The 16,110-nt window shown below is 56.5% G+C and overlaps 3 protein-coding genes across 3 annotated transcripts; 1 reads left to right on the top strand and 2 right to left on the bottom strand.

The window, feature by feature from the left end:
- Window positions 1–3,174: 3,174 nt before the first annotated feature.
- HRG_11995 (ATP-dependent DNA helicase PIF1) lies at window positions 3,175–6,346 on the bottom strand (the record flags this gene model as incomplete). Its single annotated transcript, XM_044870465.1, has 4 exons — window positions 3,175–3,904; window positions 3,970–4,566; window positions 4,919–5,118; window positions 5,477–6,346. The coding sequence occupies 4 exons, from the start codon at window positions 6,344–6,346 to the stop codon at window positions 3,175–3,177; spliced, it is 2,397 nt and encodes a 798-aa protein (XP_044714444.1).
- A 4,724-nt stretch (window positions 6,347–11,070) lies between these two features.
- HRG_11994 (ATP-dependent DNA helicase PIF1) lies at window positions 11,071–14,874 on the top strand (the record flags this gene model as incomplete). Its single annotated transcript, XM_044870464.1, has 6 exons — window positions 11,071–11,857; window positions 11,944–12,353; window positions 12,673–12,791; window positions 12,843–13,273; window positions 13,347–13,842; window positions 14,160–14,874. 6 exons carry the CDS (start codon window positions 11,071–11,073, stop codon window positions 14,872–14,874), a joined length of 2,958 nt encoding a protein of 985 aa, XP_044714443.1.
- A 435-nt stretch (window positions 14,875–15,309) lies between these two features.
- HRG_11993 (uncharacterized protein) lies at window positions 15,310–15,768 on the bottom strand (the record flags this gene model as incomplete). Its single annotated transcript, XM_044870463.1, has 1 exon — window positions 15,310–15,768. One exon carries the CDS (start codon window positions 15,766–15,768, stop codon window positions 15,310–15,312), a length of 459 nt encoding a protein of 152 aa, XP_044714442.1.
- Window positions 15,769–16,110: the final 342 nt, after the last annotated feature.

Genomic DNA, 16,110 nt, shown 5'->3' with positions numbered 1-16,110 from the left:
CACAGGATCCGTATCCAAATGGACAATCGGGGGGCCGGGCTGGACCATGGTCGAAGTAGGGCTCCGGCCCGGGTAGCGGGGCCGGGCAGCGGGGCCGGCGGGGCCGGAGCCGGAGCGGTCAACGCGGGCGGTGGAGGCGAGAACGGAAAAAGAGGGAGAGTTGTTGTGTGGCTCGGGAAAGGCATGAAGCCGAGTGGAAGGTGGCGGTGAAGGCTGGCGCAGCTCGCACGGGGCGCTAAGTGGCCCGAGCTTACGGAGGGGGCGGAAGAAGGATCCTTTCGTCTCTTCGTTCCTCAAGGCACAAGGCACGGGGCGCTAAGTGGCCCAAGCTGACGGAGGTGGCGGAAGAAGGATCCTTTCGTCTCTTCGTTCCTCAAGGCACCTCAGCAGGACAGGAGACCGGCCCTTCCAGGGTCCGCCAATGCCTTGAGGAACGGACTAAAGCATTAGTTGGCCGGCGGCAAGTATCAACGCGCCCGGCAGTGCTAAGGACCCCGTTCCCGAACTTGGTCAGTATGCCTATCTTTCGCAACCTAATTCTCGTACATTCGTCTCGTTTCTACGGCCAAGTTCTTAAGTCTCTGCATTCCATCAACTATGGCCTGATCCAGCCCATTGCCAATGAAATCATGCTGTCTCACGGGACCGAGAAGCTTGATGCCCCGAAGCGTAGTGCACCTGGACAGTTGCACATAGAGGCTCGTAAAATTGCATTTGGAGGGTTCCCCATTGGTCACACGATTTCCACGTAGCTCCAAAAGTACTTCGACGAACGTTTTACCCTGGGCCTTGTAATCGGTAAGAACAAACGCTGGTGCCACGGGTAATCCACGTCGTGTGCATCTTGCTGACAAGAATTTGAAGTGAGAGTTAGTCGAATCGAGCGTATGTGACATGGGTCGGATGAGCACGGTCCCCAACGGCAGGGACGGTATCGCCAACGTTTTCGTCTCTTGAGACTGCAGAAGAATGCCTAGCGGTGGCCCGAAGTGGATTGTCACGTCATCTGCCAAGTAGTATCCTGGGTGATTGGGATCGAGTATAACGTCCACGGCAGTAAACTCGGCTCCGTTGACAACTTTCAAGCCAGTATAGATGTTCTTGTTCACAACCACCGGCATACCTTGGGCGTAGAAAAGACACCAGGGACTTTGCAGACAGAGTCATCACCTTGTCCAATGGTTTGTGCTATGATGTTTGGAGAAAGCGTGCCGTTGCGCCAGGTGTGAGTCGAGATAAAGATACGGATATGTTGCTTGTTGAAGCGCGCCCAGCCTACGACAGCTTCCATGTTGAGGGCCCAGCGGGTGCGGTTCAGCGGCGTTATAGCACGCAAACCATTGTCGAAGGTGATTTGGGAGCGTCCTACAATGTTGGCGTTGAGCAAGTCGAGGTCTTGCCGTGTCTGCCGCCCGTCACGAACTCGATCCAGGAGTGCGCCGAGTTGGGGATCGTCGCGTGCGGACCTGGTCTTCGAGGAGCACAACGGTTTTGAACAGATGCCACAATCTACAGCCGCTATGGTGAGAGACGGTCGCTTGTCGCAGAGGTGCCTGGGTTCCGTCCGGCGGTCTATTGATCAGGAGGCTTGTTTCCCGCACAGGGGCGAACTGGTAGAAGTCTCCCATCAGCAGAACTACAGGCATCCCACCAAATGGCTCGTCCGGACAGTCACGGAGTGCCTGGAGATGACGACTGACGTTGTGCAGAGTGGCCCCCCCAAGCATACTGACCTCGTCAATCACGAGTACCAGCTTCTGTTTCCAGATCCATTTCTTCGCCTCCGAGAAGGGGGAGGCGGTTTGTTTGGATCGCGATGGGAATCTAACCCACAGGCCGAGTGGATCGTCGTGCCGCCAATCTGGGCCGCCGAACTGCCCGATGTGCCGGTTATCTGCAGAAGATGTGGCTGGTTTCTCGCCGCGAACACGTCCTTCAGGGCATCGATGATCCTCGACTTTCCCGTGCCACCCGGCCCGCCGGTATACTGGAGATGTTGGCCAGCTGAGTCCGGATTAGCCGTATACCTGTCAGAAATGCGCAAACGAGTTGAAGGGCCATGGTCTGTAGATAGTTCAGTGTGAAGGTGGCTGCGGTGGTGTGCCCCATCTCCGCGAAGCTAGTCGCCGGAGTGACGTCAACGAGCATTCGAGGGCCTTGTTCATTGAGGTCACTGCCTGTGAGCGCAGCGGCGGTGTCCATATCGCCGTAGCGAGCTAGGGTATCGTCGATGTCGGCGCCATTCGTGGATAGTACGGTGCCCTGAGAACCACCCTCGATGTCGTCCAGCATTCGAAGATGCAACAGGTCTTGGGCCTTGGCTGCTGCTTGGACATCATCTCGAGATAATATTGGGAATTGGCACAAGGTGTCGCCTTGGTCGTGGGGTATATTGAGGTACAGATCCTCCTGACGTTGGACAAAAGGTTGTCCTCCAGCGAGGTTCCCTTACACGTCGCGTATTAGATCCAAGAGGACGAGGAGTCCTTTGTGGCGTCAGTATTTTGCACGGAATTCCGCAAAATCTGGAGTAGAGCTGTGTAAGCCTGATGTTGAGCCATCGCTGGAGGCTCATCCTCGTAGTGGCCGTCGTCCAGTGGGTACTCAACGTCAATTGTGTCGTCACCTCCGATCGACTGGCCCAGAGCTTCGTGTCTTTACGCGCGTCTTCGGCAGACTTTCTCAAAAGACAAATGTTGGAGACATGGAAACGGAGGCGGGGACAAAGGCCCGCTCGATGCCTCGTCCATATGTCGGTTATATCGCCTTGGCTTTCAGAAACGAAGTTTTCCCAAGGGACGAATAACGCCAAATGTAGGACCGAATTTCTGCACAGGCTGTCAGACGGGGCCAAAATGTTGCTGGGGGGTTAGAGCGTACCGCTTAATATACACTGGGTGATCGTCCTCATGGTCGTCGCTGATGTATCCTTGGAAGATCGGGACGGCGTACTGGTCTGGCCGTCGAAGCTTTTGCATCCAGCCGTCACAGTCGGAATCCTGCCCATCGAGAAAATGTGAGTCGTCTTCACTCCGACTTTTCGACGCATCAAATGAATCATTGACATATAGTCGTACAGGCATAGGTCTCGTAGAACATGGCCCCGGTACGCGTACGCGTCCAGGTATAAAGGGTTCGCCCTCCTTGCCTCAGACGGATTGTCTCCGGGGCTGTTCAGCGTCCGTCAGCTCGCCGGCCTGATGGCGGAGATGCCCATAGCCGAAAGATTGCCCAATAGAGCGCCGTCAGGTTCAGGAAAGACCAATGCGGCACGTTGGTAAAGTCGGTGTCATATCCAAGGAGATGGTAACAGACCTCTACGGCCGAGAGTTGTCGCTCGGAGAAGATCCGATTTGCCGTTCTCATCAGGAATTGACGGCTTTCATTCAATACGGCCTGCTGCCTGTCGTCGGGCAGGGTGGGATCTGGTGCGCGAGACGTCGGACGACCGGCTTCGCGAAGTTGGCGGGCAACCTCGGCGGCAAGAGCAATGCGTTTCCACATCGGCGTATCCAGTTTGGTGGCGTAGTTCGTGATGTAGTACACCATGGCCAGGCCCTTGGTTTTGGTCAAGATCATCGAGACGTCATGGTTATGACGAAGGCCGACCGCCAATGACTTGTTATACCGATTGACGAGTGGATGGTTGCGCCGGATCTGAAGCAAGCCGTCCTCTGTGAACCCTGTCTCGTCGACGATCTTCCACGGTGCTTTGAAGCGGCAGGCCGTCCGTCTCTGTGGATCTGCACCCTGTTCAACGATCCCCTTCAGAGAATACTTGAGGCAGGTGTACGTGTGGGAGTGCACTTGGCAACAGTACGCGATGAAGTTGGATTCGTCTTCGAAGGCCGCAGTGAGAGCCGAGGTGCTGGTCATGACCTCCTCCACGGGATGGATGGGCTTCCTCTGTTGTCGCAGGGTTTTCCAGCATCTTCATCTAAACACTCGTGAAAGACAGAGTCTACGTACCGGGTCACCTGGGCACGGTATCCTTCTTCCGCAGGATTGGCCATATCGTCTACCAGGTTCGGTAACCGCATGTTGCCGTCCAGCCAGAGGAGTCCATGCAAGTGGAGGCTGCCTCGCTCGTTCGTTTCCACCGTGGCGTAGTAGTGGCTAATCTTTCCAAAGATCGATTCCTGGCCCGTGTTCACGTACTTGTCAAAGAATAAGGATATTTCTCGGTGGAAGAAGATGGCCGAGCTAACCGGATCCATGGTGCTGAGGGCGATTCTGTCGTACCTTTCACGGAGATCGGCTAAAAGCTCCATTGCAGAGTCATAATCGTGCAGCCTATGAATGGCAAGTTTCATCTTTATCGGATTATTAATGTCGTTGGGACTGATGGTAATCCAAACTGCAGGCATACCGGCCCAAATGTTAACAGCTTGTATCTTCCTCCGCATAAGCAAACGGGATTCGTTCGAGAGCGGCTGTGTGGCCAAAATCGACAGCTCGCGAAGCAAGACCGATATGTCAGGGTCCGACGTGGTCCTTGCCTCCCGCATCTCCGCCTCGGCTCTCTTCAGTCGGTCCTCGTTCAAGTTCGCATACGCTTGCTCGAGCCTGTGGAAGGAATCTTTAGCGACACGAACCATGCTGATGCGGCGGTTGGAGGAGCGAAGGAGGGTGTTGAATACTAAGAAACAAAAGACAGGATGGGTGGCAAATCGGCCTCCGTGCCGTTGCAATACGTATCTGGCCCAGTAATTAAGCGAGTGATTCGGACGACGGTCGGCAACAACGCTTTGTCGGCTGTGACTCGAGTCGCCCTTTGATTTCGGGCCACCCTTCCCCACGGAAAAAGCTTCGGAAATGTTCGAGGAAGAAATCTTCGTGCAAGTTGTCTGCAAAATCCGCACCACGCTCTACTCGGACAAACGGCTGGTCTCCCGCAGTTTGGACCTGCATAACGCACGGCACAGAGTTGCCATGTCGATCCGGATTGGCGTTGACGATGTCGGCCAGAAACGACAGTTTATCGGTCTCGGCGAAGGCAGCCGGTCCATTGAGAGGAAACATGCCGGAAGCAGACATCTCACAGACGGCGTCAACTTCCAGGCCGATGGCAGCCGAGTCGGGGACAAGAGTCGCCGGCTCACCAGGGGATGGTTGAGTCTGCTCGGGGGACAGAGTACGATCTAAATCGCAGGATTCAGCCGCAAAAGTGGGGTTGATCGAGTTCACCAGTTCATCGATGCTTCTGAAGCTGTTTTCCTCCAAGCCTCGATCAGTGTCCGGGACTATGTGGTCCGTTTGTGTCTTCTCAACGGTCGACGGTTCCTCCTTCGCATGCGGTCCATGATGACGGTCGGAACAGTGGAGCCGTCGGCATACTGCCAGCCATCTATCTCTGCTTGGTTAATTGCGATATCCTCGTAGAGCGGGTTGTTCCTTTGCAGCCATGCCAGGGCAGCTGCCACTCGAGATTTGCGCACTTGAAGCAGGTGTCTGACGTCTGCGGAGCCAGGCTTGCCGAACCGCTCCAAGAGACGTGGATGTTCTCAATGGCCTGCAGTAAGGGATGAGGAAGAACCGTGGCCACAAGATCATCCACTTTGTTCGGGAAGACGACGATGTGTCCTTTCACGTGCTTGCGGTAGCTGATTCCCGAACGGGTCTTGTTGTCGACCGTGAACTTGGTGATATAGCCAAAAGGTGCATGCAGGGCAATGAGTCTCTCTTCAACGGGGGAGAGGTCATCAAGCTCTTCGGGGTACCGATGTTCGCAACCGATGGCCATGTTGTTGACCGAGCAGGCTTTGGGCAGCCGTCCACTGTCGAAGCCGGCGCGACACTCGCGGCACACGTCAACTCTGGCGCCCTCGTGTGACGGAAGGCACGCGCCACACTCTTGGACAGTCTTGGTCGCCTGCAGCATGGAGGGCGACAAGCGATCCCTCCACTGTATGGTGGCGAGTTCGCAAGGCGGTGTCTTCCTATAGCAGAAGACGCAGTGGGAAACCGGCAACGTCCGTTCCTCGGTAAACGCTTGGTAGAAAGATTTAGCAGCCTCTACCTGGAGGGCAACCGGAACTTCGTTGCACCAGGATCTTGTCGATGATGCCTGCTCCTTGACGCGGAAAGTGGCGTTGTAGTGATGCAGTATGGATTCGACAGAGTCTCGTTGAAGTTGAACGGTTTCTCGCATCGGCCGGGGTCTTTGGGGAGCGCCTTGGCTGCGTCGGCGGCGGAGTGAGAGGCGCTTGCTCTTGTCTAGGTCGTTTCGGTGATGGAGTGGCGGGCGGCGGCGTCTGTGCAGCAAATCGGGATTGAGCTTCACGGCGGCGGGTTCGGTCTTCGGCGCGCTGGCGGTCCATATCTCGCAAGACACGGAGGATCTCATCGTGGGGACTCTGGCAAGCGGTGAAGGGCGTTGTAAGGACCGGCGCCGATAGGACGCCTGCGATTCAAGATCCTCAGGTGCGGTGAACCTCTTCGGGTGCGACAGTGGCTGGGTGTTCTCGCGGCATGGTGCTGCGAACGAGAGCTGGGACGAAGTGGGAGGGAATGATCTGCTATGGCGCCCAGCAAGAATCCGGCGTTGGAAGATCAGAGGGCTCACGGAGTGCGTAGGTCAGGGTCAAGACCCTTGGTCCCGCTGGTTGGTAGAAGAATGGCGGTCACGAAGTGAGGGGCGAGCCGCCGACCGGCCGGAGCATGGCCGGAGCGGTCAGGCGGCCCGGGGAGAGGGGCCGGAGCGGGCAGCAGGAAGCAGTGGCTCTGTTTGGCCGGAAGTAGGTGGCAGTGAAGAGTGGCTGGGGAGCGCACGGGGCACCATGCGGTCCGTGTTTACGGAAGGGGCGGAAGGAAGAGCCTTTCGTTCCTCAAGGCATTAGAAGTGAAGCTTTTCGCGATATCTCTCCACACCTACTACTTACCGCCGCCGCCGCAATGGATTATCCGTACCACCGCGAATTCGATTCAAAGAAGGCCGCCCAAGATGCCTGTCATACAGTCGCCAAGGCACAAGGCCACGCCCTGATTGTACGATCGGGAGGGATAACGACGCCTACATGACCTGCTCGCGGGCTGGCGGGCATCGCGATTCTACTGACCCCAGCGCCCATAGATCAAAACGCCGGGCGAACCAGGCCACATACAAATGCGACTGCGGCTTCCGCCTTATTATTAAGAGGAGCAGCGAGGGCGCCTGGTTTCAAGCCATCGCCGTCCTGTACAGACCACAACCACCCTCCTGTGCCCGCGATATTACACTCCACTTCCTCAACGGGGAGGCCGAATCACAATACCGCTGGGCTCTGCAATGCCTACTCCAATTGGCAGCCGAAGAGGGCATTCCGGCGCCGCGGATCATGGTCACAGATCGTGAGCTTGCCCTAATGAATGCAGTTGTTGCTTTCCCAGAATTACACCACGTAGTTCACCTGCTCTGCCGCTGGCATATCAACGAAAACGTTCTTACCAAGTGCAAAAAGCACTTCCCTGCTGCAACAAAGGAAGGAGATCGCGCAATCCGAGCCCCTACGTTCACAGCCTTCCTCAAAGAGTGGGCAGGCATCGTTAACGCCCCTAATGAGGCTATCTATAACACACTGGTCCCTGCGTTCGAAGCAGCCGGCCATCCGCAGGCCGCCGTGGATTACGCTATCAATACGTGGCTCGACCCTGGAAGGAGAAGTTCGTGATGTGCTTCGTTGACCGGCACCGGCACCTCGGGCATACAACAACCTCTATTATAGAGGGCATGCATTCTACGATGAAGCGGTTCCTATGGTCCTCGATGGGCGACTTGACCTCTGTTTTCCAGCGTCTTCGGGCCTTTTGGCGTTCCCAGTCAGACGAAATACTCAATTTGCAGCAAATTGCGATATATAAGGTATCAACGTCTACTCTCAAGCCGGTCTTCGCAAAAATCCGACCGAACCTCTCTGCCTGGGCCCTTCAGAAAATAGGGGTTGAATATCGCGCTGTGCCGCTTGACGTGGCTACTAATGATCGGGCAAATCCGCCGCTGGGCTGCTGTGATACCTACTTTTATTGTAGCTTTAAGAGCAGCCTTGGTTTGCCGTGCCGTCACGATATCTTCAAACGGCTCAAAAATACTGCTGCTGTCGCCGCCGTTCCGTTCGAAATGAATGAAGTTGACGTGTTCTGGCATCGCGAAAAGCCTCAGGGCATGAGCCTGACGACGACCCACAAGATCCGCTCCCTATACGCGGCAAAGGCCGGCCACAGGGCTCGTTGAACCTTCAAAAAAGCACACGTCGCGACCAGTCGGAATTTGAGGTCGTTGAGGGCATCGAGCGAGCTGAGGCCACAAGGCCGCCGCCGTCAACAGCGCCGGCAGCGCTGACGGGCACAAATTCTACACGCAACACACGCAGGGCAAGGCTGTCGCTGTCAACACCACTGCCAGCGGCGCTAATATGACGAGGCAGGCGTTGGAATACCTTCATACACACGGCGACTCGTACGAGCCGGGCACAGAGATGCCACGGGCGTATCAGCGCGCCGCTGCTGCTGATGACTCTGATGACGAGCTTGCTGGCGAGACGCAGGGCACGATCCACTGTTATCAGGCCACGCAGCCAGCTACACAGTGGACTTCACAGCGGGTCACGATGCCCTCAAATCGTCGAGAAGAGGAGGATATGCCTTGAGGAACGAAAGGTTCTTCCTTGAGGAACGAAAGGTTCTTCCTTTGCCTTTGCCTTGAGGAACGAAAGGTTCTTCCTTCCGCGTCCTTCGCCACACCTCCACATCCTCTACCCCCTACGCACGGACCGCATGCCGCTCCGTGCCCACCAGCCACTCTTCACCGCCACCTGTTCTTTTTCCCACCAACCTTCCTGTTCCTGCTGCCCGTTCCGTCCGCTCCCGCCCCGGTCCCACTCTCCGGGGCCAACTCTCCTTTCTCGTACCGATTGTTCACAGCCATCACCGTGCACCATGCCACGAGAACACCCCGTCACGGTCTCGCCGAGGAGGTTCGCCGCACTTTGGGTGATCTTGAATCGCAGAGATCCCAGCAGCGCCGTTCCTATCAACGACCTTCACCGCTTATCAGGGTTCCCACGACGAGATCCTCCGCGTCTTGCACGATATGGACCGCCAGCGCGCCGAAGAACGATCCCGCCGCCGTGAAGCTCAATTCCAATATACCGCACACGCAACAGCCGAACAACCCATCCCCGAGACGACCCCGAGAAGAGCAAGCGCCTCCACTCCACCTCCAACGCAGCCAAAACACTCCCTAGAAGACAAACGCAGCTGCCAGCGACTGCATCACCGAGACGACCTGAGAGGGCTATCACCTCCACTCCACCTCCCACGCGGCTAAGGCGCTCCTCCAAAGACACGCGCAGCCGCCGGCCGCTCCATCGCCGAAACGACACAGAGAAGAGGAGACACCTCCACTCCACCCCCACGCAGCCAACGCGCTCCTCCAAAAGACACACGCAGACGCCGGCCTCTCCATCACCGAGTCGATCCAGGGCGGAACAACCGCTTCGCCCTTCATCGCCCACACGGACGGGGCGCTTCCCACGAGGCCCGGGCCTACGCAAGAAACCGTCCAACTCCAGCGAGACTCTGTCGAGTCTGCGCTACATCACCATGACGCCCGTTTCCGCTCTAAAGAGCAGGCATCGTCAACAAGATCCTGGTGCAACGAAGTTCCACGTGCCCTTCAGGTAGCAGCTCCTAGATCGTTCTACCAGGCGTTTACGGACGAGAGGACGTTGCCCATTTCTCACTGCGTCTTCTGCTATAGAAAGACCCCACCTTGCGAGCTCTCAACCATGCAGTGGAGGGGTCGATTGTCGCCCTCCCTGCTGCAGGCGACCAGGACCATCCAGAAGTGTGGCGCTTGCCTTCCGCCGCACGAGCGCGCGGGAGTTGACGTATGCCGCGAGTGTCGCGCCAGCTTCGACGGTGGACGGCTGCCCAAAGCCTGCTCGGTCAACAATATGGCCATCGGTTGCGAACATCGGTACCCTGGCGAGCTTGATGACCTCTCTCCCGTTGAGGAGAGACTCATTGCCCTGCATGCGCCCTTTGGCTATATCACCAAGTTCACGGTCGACAACAAGACCCGTTCCGGAATCAGCTACCGCAAGCACGTGAAAGGACATATCGTCGTCTTTCCGAACAAGGTGGACGATCTTGTTACCACCGTTCTTCCCCATCCCTTGCTGCAGACCATTGAGAATATCCACGTCTCTTGGAGCGGTTCGGCTAAGCCTGGCTCCGCAGACGTCAGACACCTGCTTCAGGTGCGCAAATCTCGAGTGGCGGCCGCCCTGGCATGGCTGCAAAGGAACAACCCACTTTACGAGAATATCGCAATCGACCAGGCAGAGATGGATGGCTGGCGGTATGCCGACGGCTCCACTGTTCCGACCGTCATCATGGACCGCATGCAGGGAGGAACCGTCGACCGTTGAGAGGACTCAAACTGACCACATAGTCCCGGACACTGATCGAGGCTTGGAGGAAAACAGTTTCAGAAGCATCGATGAACTTGTGAGCTCGATCGATGGCACCTTCGTCGACGAGTCTCGCGACTTGGACTGTACTCTATCGACTGAGCAGACTCGACCTCTCCTGGTGAGCTGGCGACTCTTGTCCCCGACTCGGCTGCCATCGGCCAGGAAGTTGAAACCATATGTGAGACGTCTGCATCCGCCATGTTCCTCTTGATGGACCGGCTGCCTTTGCGGATACCGATAAGCTGTCGTTTGTGGCGGCATGGCCAACGCCAATCCGGATCCACGTGGCCGCTCTATACCATGCGTTATGCAGGTCCAAACTACGGAGATCAGCCGTTTGTCCGAGTAGAACGTGGTGCGGACTTTGCAGACAACCTGCACGAAGATTTCTTCCTCGAACATTTCCCAAGCTTTTCCGTGGGAAGGGCGGCCGAAATCGAAGGGCGACTCGAGTCGTAGCCGACAAAGCGACGCTGCCGACCGTCGTCCGAATCACTCTCTTCAATACTGGACCAGATACGTATTGCAACGGCATGGAGGCCGATTCGCCACCCATCCTGTGTTTTGTTTCTTAGTATTCAACACCCTCCTTCGCTCCACCAACCGCCGCATCAGCATGGTCCGTGTCGCTAAAGATTCCTTCCACAGACTTGAGCAGGCCTATGCAAACTTGACCGAGGACCGACTGAAGAGGGCCGAAGTGGAGATGCGGGAGACGAGGACTACGTCGGACCCCGACATATCGCTCTTGCTTCGCGAGCTGTCGATCTTTGGCCATGCACAGCCGCTCTCGAACGAATCCCGTTTACTTATGCGGAGGAAGATACAAGCTCTAGACATCCGCGCCGGTATGCCTGCAATCTGGATTACCATCAGTCCCAACGACATTAATAACCCGGTAAAGATGAAGCTTGCCATTCATAGGCTCCACGATTACGAGTCTGCGAAGGAGCTTTTGGCCGATCTCCGTGAAAAGTACGACAGGATCGCCCTGAGCACCATGGATCCGGTCAGCTCGGCCATCTTCTTCCACCGAGAAATATCCCTATTCTTTGAAAAGTATGTGAATACAGGCCGGGAATCGATCTTCGGGAAGATCAGCCACTACTACGCGACGGTGGAAACGAATGAGCGAGGCAGCCTCCACTTGCATGGACTCCTCTGGCTGGACGGCAACATGCGCTTACCGAACTTGATAGACGACATGGCCAATCCCGCGGAAGAAGCATATCGCGCCCAGGTGATTCGATATATAGACTCCGTCTTTCATGAGTGTCTAGATGAAGATGCCGGAAAAGCCGTGCGACAGGAGAGGAAGCCCATCGATCCCGTGGAGGAGGTCATGACCAGCACCTCGGCTCTCACTGCGGCTTTTGAAGACGAATCGAATTTTATCGCATACTGTTGCCAGGTGCACTCCCACACATACACCTGCCTTAAGTATTCTTTGAAGGGTCATCGACCGGGGCAGATCAACAGAGACGGACAGCCTGCCGCTTCAAGGCACCGTGGAAGATCGTCGAGCAGACAGGATTCACAGAGGATGGCTTGCTTCAGATTCGGCGCAACCATCCACTCGTCAACCGGTATAACAAGTCGTTGGCGGTCGGCCTTCGCCACAACCACGACGTCTCGATGATCTTGACCAAGACCAAGGGCCTGGCCATGGTGTACTACATCACGAACTACGCCACCAAGCTGGATACGCCGATGTGGAAGCGCATTGCTCTCGCCACCGAGGTTGCCCGCCAACTTCGCGAGGCCGGTCGTCCGACGTCTCGCGCGCCAGGTCCCGCCCTGCCCGACGAGAGGCACCAGGCGGTATTGAACGAAAGCCGTCAATTCCTGATGAGAACGGCAAATCGCATCTTCTCCGAGCGACAACTCTCGGCTGTCGAGGTTTGTTACCACCTCCTGGATATGACACCGACTTTACCAACGTGCCGCATTGGTCCTTCTTGAACTTGACGGCCCTATACTGGACAATCTTTCGGCTATGGGCGCATCTCCGCCATCAGGCCGGCGAGCTCACGGACGCCGAACAGCCCCAGAGACAATCCTCTGAGGCAAGGAGGGCGAACCCTATTATGCCTGGAGGCGTACGCCTACCGCGGTCATGTTCTACAAGACTTATGCCTGTATGACTACATGTCAATGATTCACTTGGTGCGTCGAAATGGTCGGAGTGAAGATGACTCTCATTTTTCTCGATGGCCAGGATTCAGACTGTGAAGGCTGGATGCAAAAGCTTCGACGGCCCGACCAGTACGCCGTCCCGATCTTCCAAGGATACATCAGCGACGACCACGAGGACGATCACCCAGTCTATATTAAGCGGTACGCTCTAACCCCCGGCACCGTTTTGGCTCCGTCTGACACTCTGTGTAGAAACTCTGTCCTACATTTGGCGTTATTCGTCCCTTGGGAAAACTTCACTTCTGAGAGCCTAGGTGATATAACCGACATATGGACGACGCATCGAGCGGGCCTTTGTCCCCGCCTCCGTTTCTACGTCTCTAACATTTGTCTTTTGAGAAAGTCTGCCGAAGACGCGCGTAAGGACGCGAAGCTCTGGGCCAGTCGGTCGGAGGGCGACGACACAATTGACGTTGAGTACCCGCTTGACGATGGCCGATACGAAGAAGAGCCTCCAGCGATGGCTCATCGTCAGGCCTACAGAGCTCTCCAGATTTTGCGAAATGCCGTGCGGGACACGGACGCCACAAAAGACTCCCCCGTCCTTGGAGGTTTAATACACGATCTGTGCGAAGAGAACCCGGCTGGAGAAGAGCAACCTTTGTCCAACGTCAAGAGGATCTGTACCGGAATATGCCCCATGATCAAGGTGACGCCTTGTGTCAACTCCCATATCTCGAGACGATGTCCAGGCAGCGGCCAAGGCCCAACAACTATTGCATCTTCGGATGCTAGACGACATTGAGGGTGGTTCCCAGGGGACCATGCTTTCCGCGGATGGCGCCGACATCGACGATACGCTAGCTCGCTACGGCGATACGGAGTCCCCTGCTGCGCTCCCGGGCAGCGACCTCAATGAACGAGGCCCTCGGATGCTTGTCGACGTCAGTCCGGCAACTAGCTTCGCGGAGATGGGACACACCGCCGCGGCCAGCTTTACACTGAACTATCTACAGACCATGGCCCTTCAACTCGTTTGCCTGTTTCTGGACAAGTATACTGCCAATCCGGACTCAGCGGGTCAGCATCTTCAATACACCGGCGGGCCGGGTGGCACGGGAAAGTCGAGGATTATCGATGCCCTGAAGGACGTGTTCGCGGCGAGGAACCAGCCGCATCTTCTGCAGATAACCGGCACGTCGGGCAGTTCGGCGGCCCAGATTGGCGGCACGACCATCCACTCGGCCTGTGGGTTAGATTCCCATCGCGATCCAAACAAACCGCCTCCCCTTCTCGGAGGCGAAGAAGTGGATCTGGAAACAGAAGCTGGTGCTCGTCATTGACGAGGTCAGTATGCTGGGAGGAGCCACTCTGCACAACGTCAGTCATTACCTGCAGGCACTCCGTGACTGTCCGGACGAACCGTTTGGCGGCATGCCCGTCGTTCTACTGATGGGAGACTTCTACCAGTTCGCCCCGTGCGGAGACAAGCCTACTGATCATCAGACCGCCGGACCGAACAGAGACCCCCTTGCGACAAGCGACCATATCTCACCACAGCGGCTGCAGATTGTGGCATCTGTTCAAAACCGTGGTGCTCCTCGAAGACCAAGTCCGCGCACGCAACGATCCCCAGCTCCGTGCACTCCTGGATCGAGTTCGTAACGGGCGCCAGACCCATGAAGATCTGAGCTTGCTCAATGCCAACATTGTAGGACGCTCGCAAATCACCTTCCACGATGGTTTGCGCGCTATAACGCCGCTGAACCGCACCCGGTGGGCCCTCAACATGGAAGCTGTTGTGGGCTGGGCGCGCTTCAACAAGCGGCACATCCGTATCTTTGTCTCGACTCACACCTGGCGCAACGGCACGCTGTCTCCAAACCTCATAGCGCGAACCATCGGACAAGGCGACGACTCTGCCTGCAAAGTCCCCGGCGTCTTCTTCTACGCCCAGGGCATGCCCGTGGTTGTGAACAAGAACATCTACACTGGCCTGAAGGTGGTGAATGGGGCTGACTTTACTGCCGTGGACGTGATAATCGATCCCAATCACCCGGGATACTGCTTGGCAGATGACGTGACCATCCACTTCGGGCCGCCGCTCGGCATTCTTCTGCAGTCCGAGGAGACGAAGACCTTGGCGATACCGTCCCTCCCGGTGGGGACAGTACTTATCCGGCCCATGTCGCATACACTTGATTCGACTAACTCACTTCAAGTTCTTATCCGCAAGATGCACGCGACGTGGACTGCCCGCTGTACCAGCGTTCGTTCTCACTGATTACAAAGCCCAGGGTAAAACATTCGTCGAAGTACTGTTGGAGCTGCGTGGAAATCGTGTGACCAATGGTGAACCCTCCAAGTGCGATTTTACGAGCCTCTATGTGCAACTATCCAGGTGCACCTCGCTTCGGGCATCAAGCTTCTTAATCCCGTGAGACACCATGACTTCATTGGCAATGGGCTCGATCAGGCCATTCTTGATGGAATGCAGAGACTCAAGAACTTGGCCGCGGAAACGAGACGGTTATACAAGGACCAAGGTTTCGAAAAGTAGTGCTAGTATACTAACCATCCTTATAGTTTGACCTTTCGCACGTCGTAACGCGGCACGTAGACGTCCTACACTTCATAAGGTGACCGGACCGCACGCCAGTCGTCCGGATCTCGCTCCCCTCCCTTCCCTGGACGTAAGCGCTTTGCTCCTCACAATAATTTACCCACCATTCCTCGAACGCCTGGCGGCTGTAAAGCCACCTCGGCGGCCCGTCTCCTTCCCGAACAGGTCCAGGATATGGTCGCAGAACATCCACACTCCTTCGAGATGCTGCGGATAAAATGGCTTCCTGTCCTTGCGCGCGACCACGACGGTGCCAACTTGTGACTGCCAGTCTGGAGGTGCAAACCCGGAGTTGGCATCAATATTGAGGTACGTAGCAATCTGGTTGTCGAGGTCTGCCTCGTTGACGGACTGAGTCCCCGTCCGATCCAGGACCAGCGGGACCTCGATGAGCCCTGGGACGGACGGCACCGACTGCGAAAACACGACATGATTCGCAGGGATTGTAGTGGCAGACCAAAGGGGAAACTTGCGTTTCTCGGCCTCACATCGGACAATGACAGCTTCGACATGCCCCGACTTGCTGTGCGTTTCCCTCAAACCTGATGTACCCATCGGCGGCGAGGCATGCGTGGGCGGCGGGTGGGTTTGCTGCTGGCGCTTGCTGGGGCGATGCCTCTGGCTCCGAATCGGTGTCGATGTTGTCCCACTTTGAGTAATCAATCGGAGGCATTGAGTCGATTCTTAACAAACTGTTACACTTTACTGCATGATTCGCGAACAGTTCAGACTCCTTTGCCCTTCGAGATGATGGCCTTACAAGTTACCTCCGCGTTCTTACCCCGCCCGCCCTCAACCCACCTTGTTGTGGCGGGGTAAAATGGCGTCAAGCAGCCACACTACCGGGAGCAAGCCTCATCGTCTCAGCAGACCTGCCAGTGTGGAACCAAATTCAGT

Source organism: Hirsutella rhossiliensis (genome assembly GCF_020360975.1).
Source record: "Hirsutella rhossiliensis strain HR02 chromosome Unknown scaffold00033, whole genome shotgun sequence".
NCBI lineage: Eukaryota > Fungi > Ascomycota > Sordariomycetes > Hypocreales > Ophiocordycipitaceae > Hirsutella > Hirsutella rhossiliensis.
This window is presented reverse-complemented; position numbering and strand designations above follow the sequence as displayed.